The sequence below is a fragment of the Myxine glutinosa genome, chromosome 1, assembly GCF_964187855.1.
Source record: "Myxine glutinosa chromosome 1, kmMyxGlut1.1, whole genome shotgun sequence".
Classification (NCBI taxonomy): domain Eukaryota; kingdom Metazoa; phylum Chordata; class Myxini; order Myxiniformes; family Myxinidae; genus Myxine; species Myxine glutinosa.
Window position 1 is genome coordinate 298,783,900 of NC_136261.1, and position 19,897 is coordinate 298,803,796.

Sequence of the window (19,897 nt, forward strand, 5' to 3'; positions counted from 1 at the left end):
AATCGCACCTTTCCTTTATGAAGTTATACTTAACAAAATGGCTTTTACAAGATACCTAAGCAAAAATGATTCCACTTTCCCCATCTCAAACCTGCGATTATTGTGGTGAAAATAAAATGACAAGAGTAATTTGATCTTGAGACTTGTAGGACATGCAGACGTGCAAGGGTATCGTCCTGAAGTATCCCGGAGGACCGACTACACAATACGATTATTGTGTAGTCGGTCTCGGTTGTCATCGGATTTACGGTCCATACTTTTTTGAAGATCAGGATACTGAGGAAGGGGTGGTTGTGACTGCAAAACGTTACATACACATGTTGAACACATTTCTCTGGAGTCATGTGAGAAACGTTCCTGGTCCTTTGTTTTATCAGGAAGGAACAACTACACATACAACTCGATTGTCCATGCAATGCCTCAATAATCACTTTCCTGGCAGATTAATTTCACACTGATCTGGATTTCTTTGACCTCCAAGATCTCTCCTTTAGATTTTTGCCTCCACCACCGAAGTTGGACGGAGGTTATCTTTTTACCCCCTGCATGTTTGTTTGCCTGTGAACAGGGTATCTCAAAAGGTTGTGGATGGATTCGGACAATATTTGGTGGAGAGGTTGAGTATGTGACGAGGACGAAATGATTAGATTTTTGTGAAGATCCGAATCCAGATCCGGACTATCAGTGGGATACAAACCGTAAACTGTTCAACCTGGGATACAAAACGTAAACAATTTTCTAAGTGATTTTTCACCATTGAGAGATGGAGTCAAAAACGATATACAAGATGGCAGGATATCTCAATAAGTTACAGACGGATTCATACGAATCTTGGTGGACAGACTGCGTGTGCCACAAGGACGAATTGCTTCGATTTTGGTGAAGTTCCAAATACGGATCTGTATACGAGATTTTAAAAATCTTCTAAGTGATTCTTCATCATTGAGTGATAGGGACAAAAAAGATGTATAGCATGATATTTTCAAAAAGTTGAGGACGAGTTGTGACCAAACTTGGTGGATGAGTTGGTTTTCAAAGAAAACCCAACGAACATTCCCGAAATCGAAGATGCTGTAAAACGAAGGTTATTTTCACAATCTCACGTCAGAAATGATTCCATACGTATCCGTAAGAGAGCAAAACTTAGAGGAGGACGTTGTTGTTTTCGTCAAATAAAACTTTTCAAGTTCCTTTATGTATCATATAAACCACAGTGAAAACTCCCAAGTCTGAAATTCCAAAATCCAAACAAAATTTGAACTTTGAGAAAACAATAACAACAACTTCCACACATCCGCAAGTGGCAGGTTTGCCAGACACACGATAATTATCGTATTTGTACGATTATTTCAAGCAGCTTTGTCGATGCAGGCATACCGCTCCATGCAATCTTCGCAAGGAATTTCTGTATTTTCGCAAGGTATTTTTGCCCTCATAATGTCGGCCACCAAGCGCCCAAATGATAGTGCTGAGTCTAGTGGTACGAAGAGGAAGCACGTTACACTTACAATCAAAGGCAAAGTTTAAATTCTGCAGAAATTAGATCAAGGCGAGTTGGTGTGGAACCCGAGGGAGCACTATGGTGTTGGTACCACCACTATTTATGGTATAAAAAGGCAATGTGATAAGCTGTTAAAGTCCCCCCTCCCTCTCTCTCTACTGTTCCTTTGGTTCTATTGCATCCTGATCCGTAGTGTTCTAACTATCCCACGAGCCTGAACTTCGTAGACAAAAAAACCCCAACAACATTCATTAAATAAATAAAGTTTCATATTCTAAAATCCGAAAAGTTCTGTAATCCGAATACTGTTTGATCAAAGTATTTCAGATTTGAGAGTTTTCACTGTGTATGGTCTTGCGTTAAAAACAGCCGATTTAATAAATAATTAAAATCGGGTACATTTTTGCGACGAACTCTGTATTATGTGCATACTGTAGTGTCCATGCTTCGCAGACATAGAGGAGCTGTGGTCAGCACTATAACTTTGAATACGTCAAATTGTTTTGACATTATTCTGCCTCCAGACTTTTTATAGTCTTAAAAAGCTTGACGAGTCTTTTGCAAACGTCCAACAATTTCTTGGTTTTGGGAGCAAGTTCAAGATTGCTGACGAGATTGGTGAAATTGTTTCCATCCTTGAGCTCCGGTGTACTATGAATTTGGTTTACTTTCCGAATGAATTTATTTGAAGTTTAAACTGTGCTAGAACTTTGCTAGAACCTTCTCTGCTGACCGTATCAAAAGCTTCCATAAAGTCAATGAATATTGGAATAGATTACCACATACGGATTCCTGGCACTGTTCTTGTATTTCTTGAACATAAATTACACGAAGTACAATATCAATGTACTTATGGATGAATAACAAGGGCATTAAGAGACAATGAACAAATCAGTACTCTGTTTATAGGATTAAATATCACAGCATCATGAGGCAAGTGCCCAGATGGTGATTCCAAACAGGCTGCAGATGATGATTGTTTAACTTTACAATGAACATCAAACCCCCCACCCACACTTTTTCCTCCCCTCTCATCCCCATCCCCAACGCCATGCAAGTACCTCCCTTTGTAGATACTTCACTTGATTCACATGTTGCTTTGGACATTTTTGCTGGCACTGGTTAAAGCATATTATGCATTGCTGCTGTTCTATTGTAATGTTCAAAATGTACAATAGAATAGCGTCTCCCTGCTGTCCCCAATCTTGTTCTGTGTTGTCTGCTGTCTCTGCGTGAATGTTGTCTGCTGTCTCTGCATGAATGTTGTCGTGTGTATGTGTGTATGTGTGTGTGTGTGTGTGTGTATGTGTGTGACCCACTCCCCCGTGTGTGTGTGTGTGTGTGTGTGTGTGTGTGTGTGTGTGTGTATATGTGTAACAGTTTCTCCACAAGCCTTAGACAAAAAAAATCCCCAAACAATAATCTATCCAAATTTAATCATAATTGTTGTCATAACTGTTTGGTCTTAACCCCATTCAGGCTGGAGAAGGGAGGGCATCAAAATGACCCCCCCTGTAGAGATTTCAAATTTCTCCATAATCCACGCAAATTACCAAATACTGTTTCATGACTTTATTCGTTGAAGTTTTGTGCACCTTTTGATACCAAATTTCTGCAATTTTTGATATTTATGGGAAAAAAATAAAATATATATAAAATTAGCATACTTGCTTCATCAATAATTACATAATTGAAAAAATACACATTTTATCACCAATTCATTGATATTGGCATATTGTTATTCAGATTTTCTACCAACATACCAAATTTCTGTCATTCGGATTTTCCATCTCCGAGATCTTTGGGGAGGGGGGGGGGGGGGTCAAAATGAACCCCCCAAGCCTAAACATACTTCGAAAAAGCCCAGCATGAATAGGGTTAGGTTGCCTGTTTGTTAATCGGTATGGCAGCTCTTCCATGAGGATATTGTCATTGCAGATTGAAAGAAAGGTAAACAATATATAGGTATGATGCGTATAAAGCATTTTTCTTTGAATTATCTTTACGCATTGGACTTGTTAAACAAATCATACAAAGAAAAGGCTTCTGCACTCCACCAAAGACTGCAACTTTGCCAACACGCACCCTACTGAGACCCGTAATAATAATTGTGTTGATAAAGGTTGTAAGATAATTCAGTGCAAACTCTACTACAACCCTGCAACACCAAAAAAGGAATTCTACATTCTTCTTCCTGCTGTCCCCAATCTGGCGATCCTGTCATCACCACGTCACATTTTATAGACTTGTCTGCACACATAAAGCCTATGTTTGCACACTTGTAGACAGACCACACACCCACACACTGCCACCCCATAAATGCCTACCAAGGTTATTTTCTCGTTATGCTCGCGTTCTGCTTTGTGGACTTTTCACCGGTCATCATGAGTTCTTTTTTTGTATAAAACTTATGAAGGTGGATGTACGTGCACTTTCAGCCTGAAGAACAAGGAAATTAGTACAACTTTATGGTATATCATTACAAGGACATTAGTAGACAATGGACAAATGAACATAGTAGATGGGATTTGAACCTGGTTATCGCAACATCACGAGCGTTTGCTCATGTCAATACAAATGCGGAATGCCAAACAAGTCAATGCAAATATGGTTACCAAATTGGAAAAATTCCAATTGTGAAAGATAACCTCCAATTGTGTCGAATTGTGTTGATAATAAAAAGATAATGTCTAATTGTGTTGATAAAAATATAACCTCTAATTGTGTTGATAAAAATATAACCTCTGTGTCTAATTGCGTTGATAATAAAAAGATAACCTCTAATTGTGTTTAAATGTGCTGATAATAATATAACCTCGAATTGTGTCTGTGTTGATAATAAAGATAACCTCTAATTGTGTTAATAAAAACATAACCTCTGTGTCTAATTGCGTTGATAACAAAAAAGATAACCTCTAATTGTGTTGATAATAAAGATAACCTCCAATTGTGTCTAATTGCATTGATAATAAAAAGATAACCTCTAATTGTGTTTAAATGTGCTGATAAAAATATAACCTCTGTGTCTGTGTTGATAATAAAGATAACCTCTAATTGTGTTAATAAAAACATAACCTCTGTCTAATTGCGTTGACAACAAAAAAGATAACCTCTAATTGTGTTGATAATAAAGATAACCTCTGTGTCTAATTGTGTTTATAATAAAGATAACCTCTAATTGTGTCTAATTGCGTTGATAATAAAAGATAACCTATAATTGTGTTTAAATGTGTTGATAAAAATATAACCTCTAATTGTGTCTGTGTTGATAATAAAGATAACCTCTAATTGTGTTAATAAAAACATAACCTCTGTGTCTAATTGCATTGATAACAAAAAAGATAACCTCTAATTGTGTCTAATTGTGTTAATGAAAAACATCACTTCTAATTGTGGCTAATTGCATTGATAATAAAAAGATAACCTCTGTGTTTAAATGTGCTGATAAAAAGATAACCTCTAATTGTGTTGATAATAGAGACAACTTCTAATTGTGTCTAATTGCGTAAATAAAAAAGATAACCTCTAATTGTGTTGATAAAAAGTTAACCTCCAATTGTGTCTAATTGTGTTGATAAAAGATAACCTCTAATTGTGTCTTATTGTGTTGATAACACGTTAATTTAATTGTGTTATTTAATTACGTTTAATTTAATTGTGTTAAAAACATTGCCTCAAACAGGGAACCATGATTGTCATGGGGCCCGCAAGGCTAACCCATGCTCTAGCGGGGGAAAATGGCCTTAAAACGATCATTCATTCATTCATTCATTCATATTGTGTTGATAACAAAAAGGTAACCTCTGATTGTGTTGATAAAAAGATAACCTCTAATTGTGTTGTCTGTTGCCTCTGCCCGCAAGTGAGTGCATGATTTGCATGAGTTCCTCCATAAGCCTTAAACAAAAACAAACCTCATGAAACCATAATCCATGCAAATGTAATAATTGTGTCTAAATGCCTCATTTGGTCCTTTAAAATGACAAAAGCATTTTCTACTTCAGATGGTGCATGGCTAGAACTTCCACAACAATGATATAGATTTTGAGGTGTTACTGCCCTGACCGAAGTGTATTACGTTTCGAAAATTTGGAGTTGGTTCGGGGGAGATGGCGGGGAGGAAGGGTGCATGAAGGACATGATTGCTCCCAAACTAGTGTCATTTACCACCTGCATTGCACCTCGGGACTAGGCCTTGCTTTTTCGTAAATAATCCAAATGCCACTGGTTCCACAGCTACTATTAGAGTTAATGGTCGACTTTGACCTACACAGGTTGTTGGGTTATACAGTCACGTGAAAAAGTAAGTACACCCCATGTAAAGTTTTGACTTTTTCAACATATTTCAACATACAGCTATTTGATCTTCATTTCAACAATATTGACAGATAAAGGTGATATAATATAACAAATATCATGAAACATTTACATTTTGTAGTCCATTGTATAATTTAAATAAACATAAATGCAAATTTTGCATGTGGAAAAAGTAAGTACACCCTTGGCTCTAATAGGTGGTATTGCCCCCTTTGGCAGAAATAACCTCAAGTAGGCGTTTCTTATAACTGTCTACCGGTCTCTGACATCGACTGGGAGAAATTTTTGCCCACTCCTCCATGCAGAATTCTTTCAGCTGTGCGATGTTTGACGGGTTTCTTGCATGCACAGCTCGTTTCAAATCCCCCCACAACATCTCGATGGGATTTAGATCCGGGCTTTGACTTGGCCATTCCAGAACCCTCCATTTCTTTCTTTTCAGCCATTCCTTGGTGGATTTACTGGTATCTTTAGGGTCATTGTCATGTTGCAAGGTCCACCTTCGGTTGAGCTTCAACTTTCTGACAGATGGCCTCACATTATCCTCAAGCACCCTCTGGTACAATGAATAATTCATAGTGGATTATATGATGGTGAGCTGCCCAGGCCCTGATGCAGCAAAGCTGCCCCAAACCATAATATTTCCACCACCATGCTTTACAGTTGGTATCAGGTTCTTGTGGTCAAATGCTTTCTTTGGTTTTCGCCAAACATGTCTTCTGGTACTGTGGCCAAATAGCTCTACCTTTGACTCATCTGTCCAGAGCGCAATGTTCCAGAAGTGCTGGTCTTTGCCAAGGTGTTCATTGGCAAACTTTAGTCTTGCCCTGACGTTCTTTCTGGACAGCAAAGGTTTCCTCCTGGTACACCTCCCATGTCGATCATATTTGTGCAGCCTCATTCTAATGGTAGCCTCGTGCATTTTGACATCAACAGTGGCAAGAGCTACCTGTAGGTCCCGTGATGACATTCTGGGGTTCTTGGAGACCTCTTTCAGCATCTTGCGGTTTGCTCTCGGGCTGAACTTGCAAGGGTGTCCTGGCCTGAACAAGTTGGCAGTTGTTTGGAATCTTCTCCACTTGTAGATGATCTTCCGGACAGTCGAATGATTGATTTCAAATTGTTTGGAGATCTTTTTAAATCCCTTCCCAGACTTGTAGGCATCTATAATCTTCTTTCTGAAGGCCTCGGAGAGCTCTTTTGATCTAGGCATGGTGACGCCGCACACTTCAACAACAAAGAGCAAACCAAACTAAATGTCTGAGGTTTAAATAAGACAAGTTCCTCCAAGATCCTCTCTAACGATGTTGTAATCATTTGCACCTGAGCTGGTGCACCTGATTCTAATTTTAGGTGTTTGAAGTAGTGATAAATGTAGGGGTGTACTTACTTTTTCCACATGCGAAATTTGCATTTATGTTTATTTAAATTATACAATGGACTACAAAATGTAAATGTTTCATGATATTTGTTATATTATATCACCTTTATCTATCAATATTGTTGAAATGAAGATCAAATAGCTGTGTGTTGAAATATGTTGAAAAAGTCAAAACTTTACATGGGGTGTACTTACTTTTTCACATGACTGTATATTCTGTGTTTACCCAACTGATGAAGCGCTATCTACACTTTAATTATTTCATGGGATGTACATGCAGAGGAAGAAGGATGACGGGCTAGCAGGAGGAGGGGTGAAGCGAGTGAAAAATGTGGAAAAATAAAATTGATAAGTGGGATGGAAAGGAAAAGAAAAGGGGTGAAGAAGTTTGGGTGTGCGATTTGGGTTGTTTAAATATCACAGCATCATGCGGCAGGTGCCCAGATGGTAAAATTAAACAGGCTGCAGATGATGATTGTTTAACTTACTATCCCGGAGAGGAAGTCAGGGAGAGCAAGTCAGAAAGATGCAAGAGAGTAAAGGAATAAGGGATAGAAGGGGAATGCAGATGGGAAAGGCGATCAAGCGATAGAAGCTGGGGTCAAGATTCCACCAATTTTGAAAATTAATATCCAAATGAGTCTTTAGATCTACTGTGACAATTGCTTATACTGGACGATACAAGAGCAGTTTGTGCTCGTGAAAAGCAAAATTGTTTAGAAGTAGAAAGGCAGGAATTGTTTTGGTGTCTGAAGCTCATGGGGCGATTGTACAACAAGGGTCAATACACAGAAAAGCACACCACAAAGCAACGATGACGACAACATGGGAATTAAATGGTTTTTCATTCATCATCCAATTCCACTTTCAATACAAGTTTGTCCCAATATTACAATTTGGGTGATTTCAAGTCTTAAATTCTTAAATACCTAAAATACCATTCATGCAATTGTTTTAAATGCTGATTGTCAAGAAAGTAAGGAACACATTACTAAAATATAGGGTAAATAATCATTCAAATTTCTGATAAAGTCAATTAAATATCAAGGTTACCTTTAAGTACTGTAAAACCCCGGCATCCGTGGGGGATACGTTCCTGGAAAATTCTGTGAATGTTGAATCCGCGAATGTCGGGGCAATGTTTTAATGGGGGAAAAGAGGATCAGTTCCCCGGCGGTTCATGATTCATAAGGGATTTATTTTTTTTACATTTTACAAACACGAATGCACATAGTTTCATTAAAATTCTTACAAATAAAAATACTGTCAACTTTTCCAATTGGTTAGCTTACTCTTTTGCCATCAGTGGCAAAATCATCATATTGATTTATTAAAACTGGACCGGTTTTTTTTTTTTTGCTTCGATCTTGCGTAATTCGCAAAGTCCTTCTTGATCCAAGAAATAGTTGCTGTTTCAACTACTCGGAGTTTAAGTCTGAAAGATGATATGGTAAATTCTGTATTATCTTAGGAAGATAGACATTAAGTTTAAATTGCATAATTTTAAATGTCCTGGCATCACAGTCTTTGTGTTAGACCGGTAAGCGAGGCTGGTTCATGGTATCATACTAAAATACACCATTTCATGTTTGTCTGTCTGTCTGTCTGATTAATTTTTGACGCTAATACATTCCGTCGTTACTTATCCAATCTCAACCACATAAAGAAGGTTGTAGCGCATTCATTTGCCCCCCTCCCCAAGGGGGTTTTCTTCCCCGAGCGGGTTTTCTCCGTCATTGCCATCAATGGGGTTGCATGTTGAGGTGTATATCAATGTTAAATGAGCTTTATCGTGGCGTTTGTCCAAAGAAGAAGATTTATCGTGGCGTTTTTCCAAAGACACTTTTAATAACAAAATGAATGATAATCGCATATTGTTAATGTTATTACAAAACAATATGAATACTAATAATGTCCCACTTCCCCAAGACGTTTTTCCTGCAGTGATAACGTGTATAAATAGCTTATAGTTATAATGGCGTTTCCGTGGGAGCAACTGCTTCTACAGGAAGTACAAATATTATAAACCACAAACACGTATGATTAGCTTTTTAAACAGTCGCTAATGTTAGTCCAGATGCCAAACAGGCATTTCAAGGCAAAGCGTGCTTGAGCGTCATTATGAAGTTTTTTGGTTGATTCATCATCTCTGACCTATCCTGAAGCATAATCAGCTGGGTGCCAAACTGGCACCCTTGAGGAAATTTTTTTAGAGGCGAAAAACAAAATGGCCACCACAACTTTCCGATAAATTCTGTTTTTGCCAATATCTTCACTTCTAATGCACTTATAAACACAATTTTGGTGTCTACTTCTATGTTTTCATTGTCAAGGAATCCGATAATGATAAGATTAAAGGTGTATATATTAATCCTGTATCATATTTTCAAGATGGCCAGCATTTCCCTATATAAAAAGGCTATTTTGCAGTTCCATTGATAACGTCTCGTTAGAAATTGAATTTGATGAACCTTCAAATATTAATACAATAACAGTCACAACCAAATATGTATTTATGACAGCTGAAGTAACTTATTTGTAATTATTAATGCATTGGTTATTATATTGGATTGTGCTTTTTACACAAATATATTTGGATACATGTGGACAGTTGACAATGACCATGGATTTTGTCTAGTAAAACTTGCGTTGTAAATAAACATAACAATTCAAACAAAAAGTGGACAAAACAAGTGTATGATTTTGAAATTTACTTTTATTTTCAGACTGACATATAATAACTTTGTTTGGAGCAACATGCATCCTTATTAATGTTTTACACAATGTTCAATCTTCATCATCTTCGTCCTGATAAGCAGCTACCGCCCTTGTCTGTTCGTTACAGCAGTATGATTCACCACTGCAACTGCAAAATATCGAACATGACACCTGCGCCACCACACAACCACACTTCCCTGTAGAACAGGGCCGACTGGTGGAGCATCCACACTTAATCAGCTGCAGAATGGTGACCGGTGCAGCAGACACATCAGGTGGGAGTGTGGTTGGACACAAAGTTGCACCGTCCTCACCTTCTTGCCATCCGTACTGAATGGGGTCCAAGTTTGGAGGGTCTGGCTGAGTGGCTGATTTCCATATCAATACTTGATAATGAGCACGTTGTACATGCTGAACAAAGGCATCATGTGATGGGGGCAACGACTTTAATTTTGGAGCAGATGTAATCTTAGAGTTGGCCATCTTTGACTTCCACAAATGATACTGGTGTGTGGCCTTATCACCTTCCACTTTGGACCCATAACAGGCAGCAATAAAAGTAGTTGCTTCAGATATCATCTTTTCCTTGTCTGCTTCCATCTGATCAAGTAAGGTAAGGTGATGTCCTCTCATTAGTACCTTCAATGCTGTGGCCTTTCCAATGCCAAATAAATACGACACAGTATCACATCCGGTCAGAGCATGTACAGCAGCTAGATATTCTACGATACTTTTGTGTTTCAGTGCTGTCTGCCATATGTCTATGTTGGCCCTCCCAGCACATGGACTCTCCATGCTGAGGTGACACAGTCATCTTTTCCTTGAGGTAGAAATGAAGCAGCAGGACAAAGACATCTGTATCGTCGCAGACAACTTTGATGTGCGAGTCCTCACTGATACCTGACACTATTTGGACTAAATGATGGATGATGATGACATCTGCTTCTTCATGTTGTGTTTTCTGATCCCGTCTCCCGAGAATGGAATTGTTCCATATTTGTACTGGTGTTGGATCTTTTCCGGTGATAACCAGTTTGTTCTGGTTGTTCTGAATGTGGGTCATTAGATACTGACATAACACATCGATCAGTTGTATTTTGTTGTAGGCTACATTGAGGACTACTTTTTGCGCAGGAAGTGTTGTGTGTAAGTTGAACTGATGTTTTCGACTTGCATCATGACCTGCACGACTGGATCTTGTCATTTGCTTTGTGCTGCATTTGATGTACCTGTCGAAAATCAGGCATACGTCACAACATTTTAAATGGTTCTTAATGGTCCCCATGAAGTTGATCACATAATCCTTAACTGTACCATTTGTTGGGCCAGTGTACTGTCCATTGCAAAGCGCATCCATCGATGATGACAGCATCTGGAACAACTTGGGTTCGACTTGATTGCTGAACTTGGAGTTTCGTCTTCAGGACTACTTTTGACTGAGCCCGCATCACACCGCTCTCATCAAACAAGGAGGTTGGCACAGGGGACAGTTCGTAAGAGAGGACATCTTTTATATTTATATCTCTGTACTGTTGGAGACATATAACTCAGGTGTAGATCAATTCGGTATCATACACAGGTCTTCCATCCACCTTGATGCTCTTTTTGGTTGAAGTCATCAGGGTCACTTTCTTGGTTAGACTCTTGTTGAAGTTATTAGAGTTGTTAGAAGTTGTTAGATATTGAAGATATTGCACAAAACAAAATTCATTGGAAATCAGTGGCGGCCATTTTGTTTTTTGCCTCTAAAAAAAATTCCTCAAGGGTGCCAGTCTGGCACCCATCTGATTCTGATTCAGGATAGCTCAGAGATAATGAATCAACAAAAAAACTTCATAATGACGCTACAACATGCTTTTTCACAATTCCGCTGGACTATGTTCTTTATCTATCTATAATTCCAGTAATCTCTGTTTGTACGTTTGTACGTTTGTACATGTAACACTAAATGAAGGAATTTGGAGGAATCCCAACATCCGTGAAGTAAGGTTTCCTTACAGAACGGAGCGAAGATCTACTGTACTCTATATAACCCACAAATGTTGGGTTAATAACATGGCCCTTTCTGCCGCTACCGTGGCATTTTCTGTGGCGAACTTTTGAAACTCGCTCCTGCTGTTTCATATGAAACTGAAAGGGAGGAAGACTCATTTACCTCATTTACCAAGGCTCAAAATAATTTACCAAGGGGTGTGCTCATTTACCAAGCAGCTAGCTTGCGCTTGCCCATGCCAGTCATTCCTTAATGGTTTTGAATGGAGTGCTTGCTCGAATGCTTAAACCACTTGGCGATCTCTCCACAAAAAACTTGGTAAATGAACACACACCCAATGTTCTTGAGACCCGACCATAGAGAGACTGTAATCTATTTACCCCAAAGAGGAATGACCCTTTTTGCTGCTCCCATAGTGAGCGGGTGTACTAGTGTAAGTAAAAATACGAAAACACTCGTTAAACAGAAAAAGTACTGCATGATATTGGAATCACTACTTGGGACTCCCTCCCTAAGCAGAATGGCCCAAATCAAACCATATTTTCTTTGGCATGAAAATCTAAGGCATTTGAAGACAATGGGTAAATCAAGACTGTCATGGAATATGTGCTCAGGCAGTAACACCAAATAGGCCAAATCATTTGAAATCAGGGCAAAGTAATCACCCTAAAATGAGAATAAAAGCTTTATAAGATTTTTGCTTCATTAAGCAGGTTTGATCTATGCAGTTACCAAAAGTTTACTATAAGCCAGTTTCAAAGCTGCTATAACATATTTATCAAAATGCACCCAAAGTGGTACCGAATGGCAAAACGTTAATTCCTTGAACAGGAGTTAATTTAATCCAATGGCAGGAAGCACAAGTGAAAAGTATACATATTCATGCGAAGCTCAAGGGAACATGGAAATAGCACCGTGTAATGCACTACTTGTCACTATTTGCACAAAAGTACATGGAATAAGAAACAATGGGTACAAACATGTGCATCACGCAGCTAATTACATCAAGTCAATGAAAGAAGCCAAGGCATAAGGTTGTGAGGGAACTGTAGACAAGACTGTTTGCACGCTTTCATTTGACGCACGCCAACAGCACAGGTTTTCAGTGGCACACAGCATGAGACTGCGCCAGGTTGGGGGATTTGGGAATATATTCGTAATGTCACCCTCAAAACGGATTGCTAATTGCCAATTAGGAAATACAACAAGCCCTAGACGAATGGTGAGACAAAATTAATTTCAAGTGGAGTGGCCAGGAACGTATGGCCAGGATAGCAGTCACGTGACCACTGAATAATTCTGGCTAAACATTGTTCACATGTTTGATGAGAGTGAACATTTTAATAGTTTCATGTACACGAAGATCAAAACCACGAGGAACCATTTTGAGTCGAGCTCTGTGATACAAGCCTCTGCAAGTTTGTTGTTGATATGTTATTTTCTTTTGTTTACACCGATTTGTTGTTGCTCAAGCTTTTGGAATTCAAGTGATTATTCCAGACTTCTCTGTGAAGTGGTGAAGCACAACACAAGCCTTTAGAAATCAAGTTCTCACTAAGAAATATGACCCATCTTTCAATCTCCTGACTTGGGCATATTGCACGGTAAAATAACATTTCGTAGACTAGCAACGGTACCCGCCCTACTTCAATTGGGAGGCCCAAATGAAAAGGCAAGATACCAGAAATTGAAGGCTTTTTTATTTTAAACGATTTGTATAAATATCTGTTAAATCATATCACACGCAAATCATCAAAATCTAAACAGTATTTGTAGAATTTCAATAAAAGCCGCATCACCGTTCATATCGGTAAATATTATTCCATCGTGTTTGGAAAAACTGGAAAATTGGAAAAACAATATAGCATATTTTACTCCAGGGGGGCCCAGGATTACCCACCCAAAATGTTGTTGCGATCGGTTCAGCCGTTTTTGCGGTACCTAGGAACAGACAGACAGACATTTGGTGAATTGTAGTAAGATGAGCATACTTACATCAAACAATCTCTCAATGTACATATCCTCATTGACTCGTTCCCGAAGTGCATCCTGATTTTCACGCACGAACGCGATGTATGCGTCCGCCAGATCCATGCTAGGTTTCTGCCAGGTTCATGAGAAGGGGAGAGAGAAATTGTTTAATGTGTGATAATAAATATATCTACATATAACCACACTTGGGGTGGCGTAATGATTAGAGGGTCCGCTCTGGGTTTGGGAGGTCGGTGGTTCAAACGTTTTAAACCTAGACCAAGTCATACCAAAGACGGAATAAAAATGGTACGTGCTGTTTCCAATTGGTTGATGCTCAACATTTTAAAGGATAGAGCACAAACAAAAACAACACTGAGAAGGCAATGGCAAACCACCCAGTATAACCCTTGCCTTGTCAAGAAACTGCTTCAGCAGGACCAACGCTCTGTAAAGAGTATGGTACATTAATAAAATCTACCATATAAAACACAATGCCAGTTTGTGCGTTTGTACAGATGTCTACCCCCCTTCATAAGGGTAAGTTTTAAAATCCAATCTTTCAACATGAATGTGTGTTCACTACGGTCTATATTTGAGGATAAAACGAACTCGAAAAATATTTTCCACAAAAGAGGATTTATGTCTCTTCTATTGGAATTGTAGACGGTCGCTTGCAAAGTGAAACTCAAGGGCGGTGTACAGAAACGCTATTTAAAAATAACAATAAATACATGGTGCAGCACTGGCGTCACTAGGGGAGTGCGGGGGGTGCCGACCGCACCTGGTGACACTATCAGAGAGGGTGACTATCAGAGGGGGTGACACCAAATTTTAGCAGTGTCAAGGCTTTCTGATCTTGCGATATTATCAATTGTAAGTGAGTTGGTGAAAGGCATTGATTTCGATGAAGTGATTCACAAGTTCGCAGCTTTGAAGGCCAAGAAAGGAAAGTTCTGAATGAGTCGAGATGTTCACTAAGTGCTGAAATGCTTGTGTATTTGTTCCTGTTTATTTTTATGGTATTATTTCATTTATGAGCATATTTCCATATGCATTTGTCTACAAGTTCTACATTATTTGGGCCGTTATTGATTATGCAAACCTAATCCATTAATGTATCTCATGTAACAATAAAGTTTAACGTTAAAATCAACATAATTTTGATGTAGTTCTTAAACGTTTTTACTTCGAATTCTATTGTTTTCTTACCGAATTTTCACTTTAACCACATGAAACTATGTAAGTGTAAATACATTTAGGCTGTGCGTATGATATTGTAATTTAAAGGAGTAATTTTAATTTTTCTAGTTGTTTATGTCACTACTATTGCCATTACATTTGGTGATATACGGGAATTACGATTTACGAGTAACATTAGTACAAAAAACATTACTAAGGATTCTGTATGGTCTGGTACGGGAGGAGGTCCATGTAATAAGGTTCACTATGTTTTTTCGTTCAAAAATTTTGGAGATTAGCAAAACTATACATTTTTGGAATATTCAGAGCATGAGGAATCCAAAAATTAATGTTGGCATTTGTGGAGACACCTTTGCGCAAATGACACTCAGGACGGTGATGAAGATCTGTAAAAGCATATTCCTGAATGGTATAGACTATAGACCGAGTAGATCCTGTGTATAGGACTTATAGTTCAATCTGATACTAACAAGGCTGCTTTCTTGCTTTATAAACCCATACCTATAACTTCAAAGGACTTGCAATATCATGTATTATGTAATACAGTTATATCACAAATATAAAGACAATGGTTTTCAATTATCTTTGTTTGTTGCCTTTCTATAATCCTGAGCACTATTTTGAGGCCTTTATTCGATTCCTTGACCCAGAAAACATACGATTAGCATATTTAATTAAGTTTCTAGGTTGACTAGAAGCCGAGATAGCGCAAAATATGTATTTTATGGCGGCCATTTTGAAAATCCAAAATCCGTGTCTGTGCAAATGCCAACATTGATTTTCGGATTCTCCATGCACTGATGATTCCAAAAATGTACAGGTTTGCTAATCTCCCAAAATTTTGAACGAAATTATATTTGTTAACATAGTGAACCTGACTAATGGAGGGGGAGGGGGGCGGGGGGGGGGGGGGGGTGAAACCCTGGGTGACACCAACCCTAGTGACGCCACTGAGGTGCAGAGAGGTGAAATTCGCTGCATGTGATGTGCAATAAGCACAGAGTAAAACGATTGTTCATTTACATCTGAATGATGTCGAATAAATAAAGCCAATATAAGCACGCCTGACATGAGGCTGAGGCCCAGACTTTGGCACGCACACGGGGCTGCACCATTGAATAAACGATTCCATCCTGTCATATTTGACAGGCTTTTTACTGGTATATATATACTATATATATACCGTATATATATATAGTTGCGGATCTCGGTTTACGGCGCTCCCCTTACCGAGGGGGGTTTAATCCCCTCGTCTATTAAGCTGGCCGTCCGAGTCCTAAAAGATATCGTGCTCCTTTGCGGGGTTGAGGTTGACCAGGGTGACTGGTCAATGGGGTCCCAGATACCTTCGCCAACCTCACCGCAAAGCAGGGAGCTACTTCTGCCCGAGCCACGGACAAGATGGAAGATTGCCGAGCGGTTTAGCAATCCGAAGCTCGAGCCGTTAGCAATAAAACTAACCCGATTCTGAGCGGTTCTAATCGTGCCACAGGTACTCAATGGGGAAAAGACAAAGACGATCGGACGAGAGGAAACCAAAAGGTAAGGAAAGAACACATATGATTTATTGACTACACTAAAAGAGGAAACGAAAGGCAAGAATATACAAAAGAAGGAAATAAAAGGACATAGGGCAACCTTATCTAAACAGTCTTAACTTATCATGACCCCAGGACAAATAGACAGACTCACACGGAATGGTAGCTGGTAGGGGAGGAAGGTCCAGGCAGATGGTTCCAGGCGATGGGATCCGTCCAGGCTCCGGGTCCGTGGGCGAAGAACGGCAGGCAGCTTCGCGTCTCGTTGGCGCGCGACCGGACCTTACATATGCGAGGGGCTGGAATGCGCGTACGTATAGCGTGCCGAATGCTCTCAAAACCAACGCAGTTCGTATCACATGATCGTCCCAAGCGATCCCCCGCGCAATGTTCTTATCATTCGCCGCCTCTGCGCTGTTCTCTCAAGTTTGCCGATCTTCTCTCCTCGCATCTGCCGATCTCCTCGCATCTGCCGATCTCCCCCGCATCTGTCGATCCTCCGCTCATCTCCTTGAAGTAGTTCGCGGCGGCGCTTTTATTACCTGCCTCGCGTATCAAGCCGCGTCCGCTTCGCTCCGCCTACCGGTGAACACGCCTCGGCCCGGATTGGTCGCGAGGGTTCATTGGTACCTCCCCTCATGACGCGTTGATGGGGCCACGCCTATGTTCCTGGCCGCTCCTCCCTTCTTCTCCCACTCTGCCACGTGGCTTATGGCGACGGGCAGGAACAACCAAAAGGCAGCGAACACTGAGGCGGCTGCGGCTGGTAGAGGCGCGTAATACAATTTGGAGGGCAAAGCCGCAAAATGAATAGGATTGGAAAAAGGGGCCTAGGTTATTTGATTACTACAACGCAGATTCAACTATTGGAAACAGATCCTTACCTGAAACACATACTAATGAAATAACTAAAGAAGAAGCCTATGGTGTGCTACGTGTTGCTCTTGGGTGCGACCTTTGACCTTTACACCAAAAATGGGAATATTTACAAGGGAATATTACAGATATTTACAAAGTGGAGGGTTCTAAAAACCACAACAATATATATATGTATATATATATATATATATATATATATATATATATATATATAGTTGCGGTTTTGAGTCTGTAAAGTGAGTCTAATAAAGGTTAAAATTTGCCCCCCATAGTTAGTCACACAAGCAACATGTAGCCTCGCGATAGTATAGTTATGTCTTAGCATTTGTGAGCTTAGTTCCTTTCCATCGTTAGTTCTGCGTTGAGTAAGAGCCAGGAGAAAATAGGCCCTACTGCCACCGATCATCATACGTCCGTAGCCTCAATCTCTTTTGCACTAACGTTGGTTCATTTTGGGCGAGTTAACACGAGGCAGGCAGAGGAGGACCGGGGCGGAGTCGAGGGCGGAGCGGCGGAAGCGCTGATGGTAAGCACGAGCCGCCAATCAGAGGTCAGAGGTGGTGACGGCGTTGCGTCACAGGGCGTGGTGAGAAGGATCGAGAGTGTTCAAGAAGGTTCGGGGGGGCGTAGCTATAAGACCCGCTGCGCAAAGCCCTCGACAGGACTCGCAGATAAACGGAGGACTTGAAGCAGAGGACTTGCATGAGGACTAGCGCAGAAGAGGATCGTTATAAAGAACTTGCACGAGAACTCGCGTGCACTAACCAGCTCGGGGGATCGAGAAAGATGAGTTGGCAACGTGTGAGAACTGTACAGATACGCGCGCGCAGCCAGACACGCATAAGCCGATATACAGTGCATTTGAGACGCGCGAGTGAGAACGGCTGAGTAATCGCCAGCCGCGCTAAAAGTCCCGCCCTTTGCCGTTCCGCCCCATCATCTGCCTTGTTCGGGAGACGCGCTACGAGTCCCTGCCTTCGCCTGCCACCATCTTCGCGGGACGTGCCGGGGCTGTGGAGAGCCGGACGGGGACCGTCTCTGGACGACCACATCGACGCGTTGGGGAACATCTACCCATCTGCAATTCCCTGTGTGAGTGTGAGCCGGGCCCGTTGTCTGGGATTTAGTTAAGACTGCTTAAGGCTGCGCTGTGTCTCTGCGTCCCTGAACATTGTATATACGTGTGGGAATAATTAAAACCCGTGTTCTTCCTTTTCCTGATTCGATCGTTCCTGTGGTTTCCTCATTTGACTAAGCGTGGCACGAGCACAACCGCTCTAATCGGGTTCCAACCTCGAGGTAACTGCGCGGACCACGTGTACGCAATCCACTCGGCGTACTCACATCACACGTGGGTCGTGCGAAGCTTGTTTCCTCGCTCCCAGGGCAGCGCAGGGAATTAGGTACGAGCGAGAAGTGGTCCCGAAACCCTACTCCGCGTTTGTCCGGAAGGGACGTTGCAAGTCTCGGTTCCGCCAAGCCCAGTAAAGACTAGGGGATTAATCCCCCCTTGGTAAGGGGATTGAGGGCGGCGTAGAGAACCGCAACAATATATATATTGTTACAGACGCGGTTTTGGATGTTAGTTTACCGAGCGGTTTGGTATGACCGCGTCTGCACAGTTTACCCGATTCCACTCGAACGTTGGCCGAATCGCGCTATGCTAAATCAATGAAGGAAAGGACACAACGGCTGGGTTAAATGACACGACACCAGGGGTACAGTTCTCAAGACCTCCGGAGGAGGATATAATATTTGTATGCAGAACGTTTTAGATTACACGGACCAAGAGGTACAGCACAGAAAGGTAGGCACTTAAACACGGTCTTATCTTAGCCCTGACAGACCACAGATAAACGGGACAAGACTGACTCACACAGGGATTGATGGCAAGGAAGGGCAGAATCGATGGCTCAAGGTGCACCTTGGCTCAGGGGCAGAATCGACCCGGTCCGGTCCAAAGAGGCGGGAGGTATCCAGCGCTTGGAGGTGGCGACTTCTCTCTCCAAGCTGGGGGCGCATCTGACGTCACCTCCGGTAAGTGGCTGCGTATATCCAGCGGGGAGTGACACGCCCTCGGCTCGTTAGCTCCGCCCCAGATGGAATCGGTCCGCCGCTTCTTATTGGGTGCGGGGGGGTTACCGGGCTCCGCCCTTGACGAGGAGCTGACAGTCAGCCCCTGTGTGGTAACCCCGTCGGAGCACATGGGCAATGGCGGCTAACCAAGCCGGAGTGAGGACGCACACTCCCCGCGCCGCCGCCGCGCCGCCCCCGCTGTTGTTGTAGTTGTTGTTGTTGTTTCATGAGATGATGGGAGGATGCGGAGATGAGATTGTGGGGAAGTATTGGGAGGTCCTAAACTCACTACTGGTGCCATACAATCACATTCTGGTGCA

The 19,897-nt window shown here is 41.2% G+C and overlaps 1 protein-coding gene across 10 annotated transcripts in view; it reads right to left on the reverse strand.

Moving 5' to 3' along the window:
* Positions 1 to 19,897, reverse strand: part of LOC137439290 (calcium-dependent secretion activator 1) — a 539,275-nt gene that overhangs the window by 15,998 nt on the left and 503,380 nt on the right. For 8 of the 10 annotated variants that reach the window (XR_010986881.2, XR_010986892.2, XM_068135050.2 and 5 more), the window contains one exon: positions 13,906 to 14,013. Coding sequence is in view for 6 of the 10 variants with exons in the window: in XM_068135050.2 (XP_067991151.1) it covers positions 13,906 to 14,013 (108 nt within the window). In the remaining 4 variants the exon portion in view is untranslated. Of the gene's footprint in view, positions 1 to 13,905; positions 14,014 to 19,897 lie in introns of those variants that run through there. The other 2 variants (XR_010986883.2, XR_010986889.2) reach the window with 2 other exon arrangements.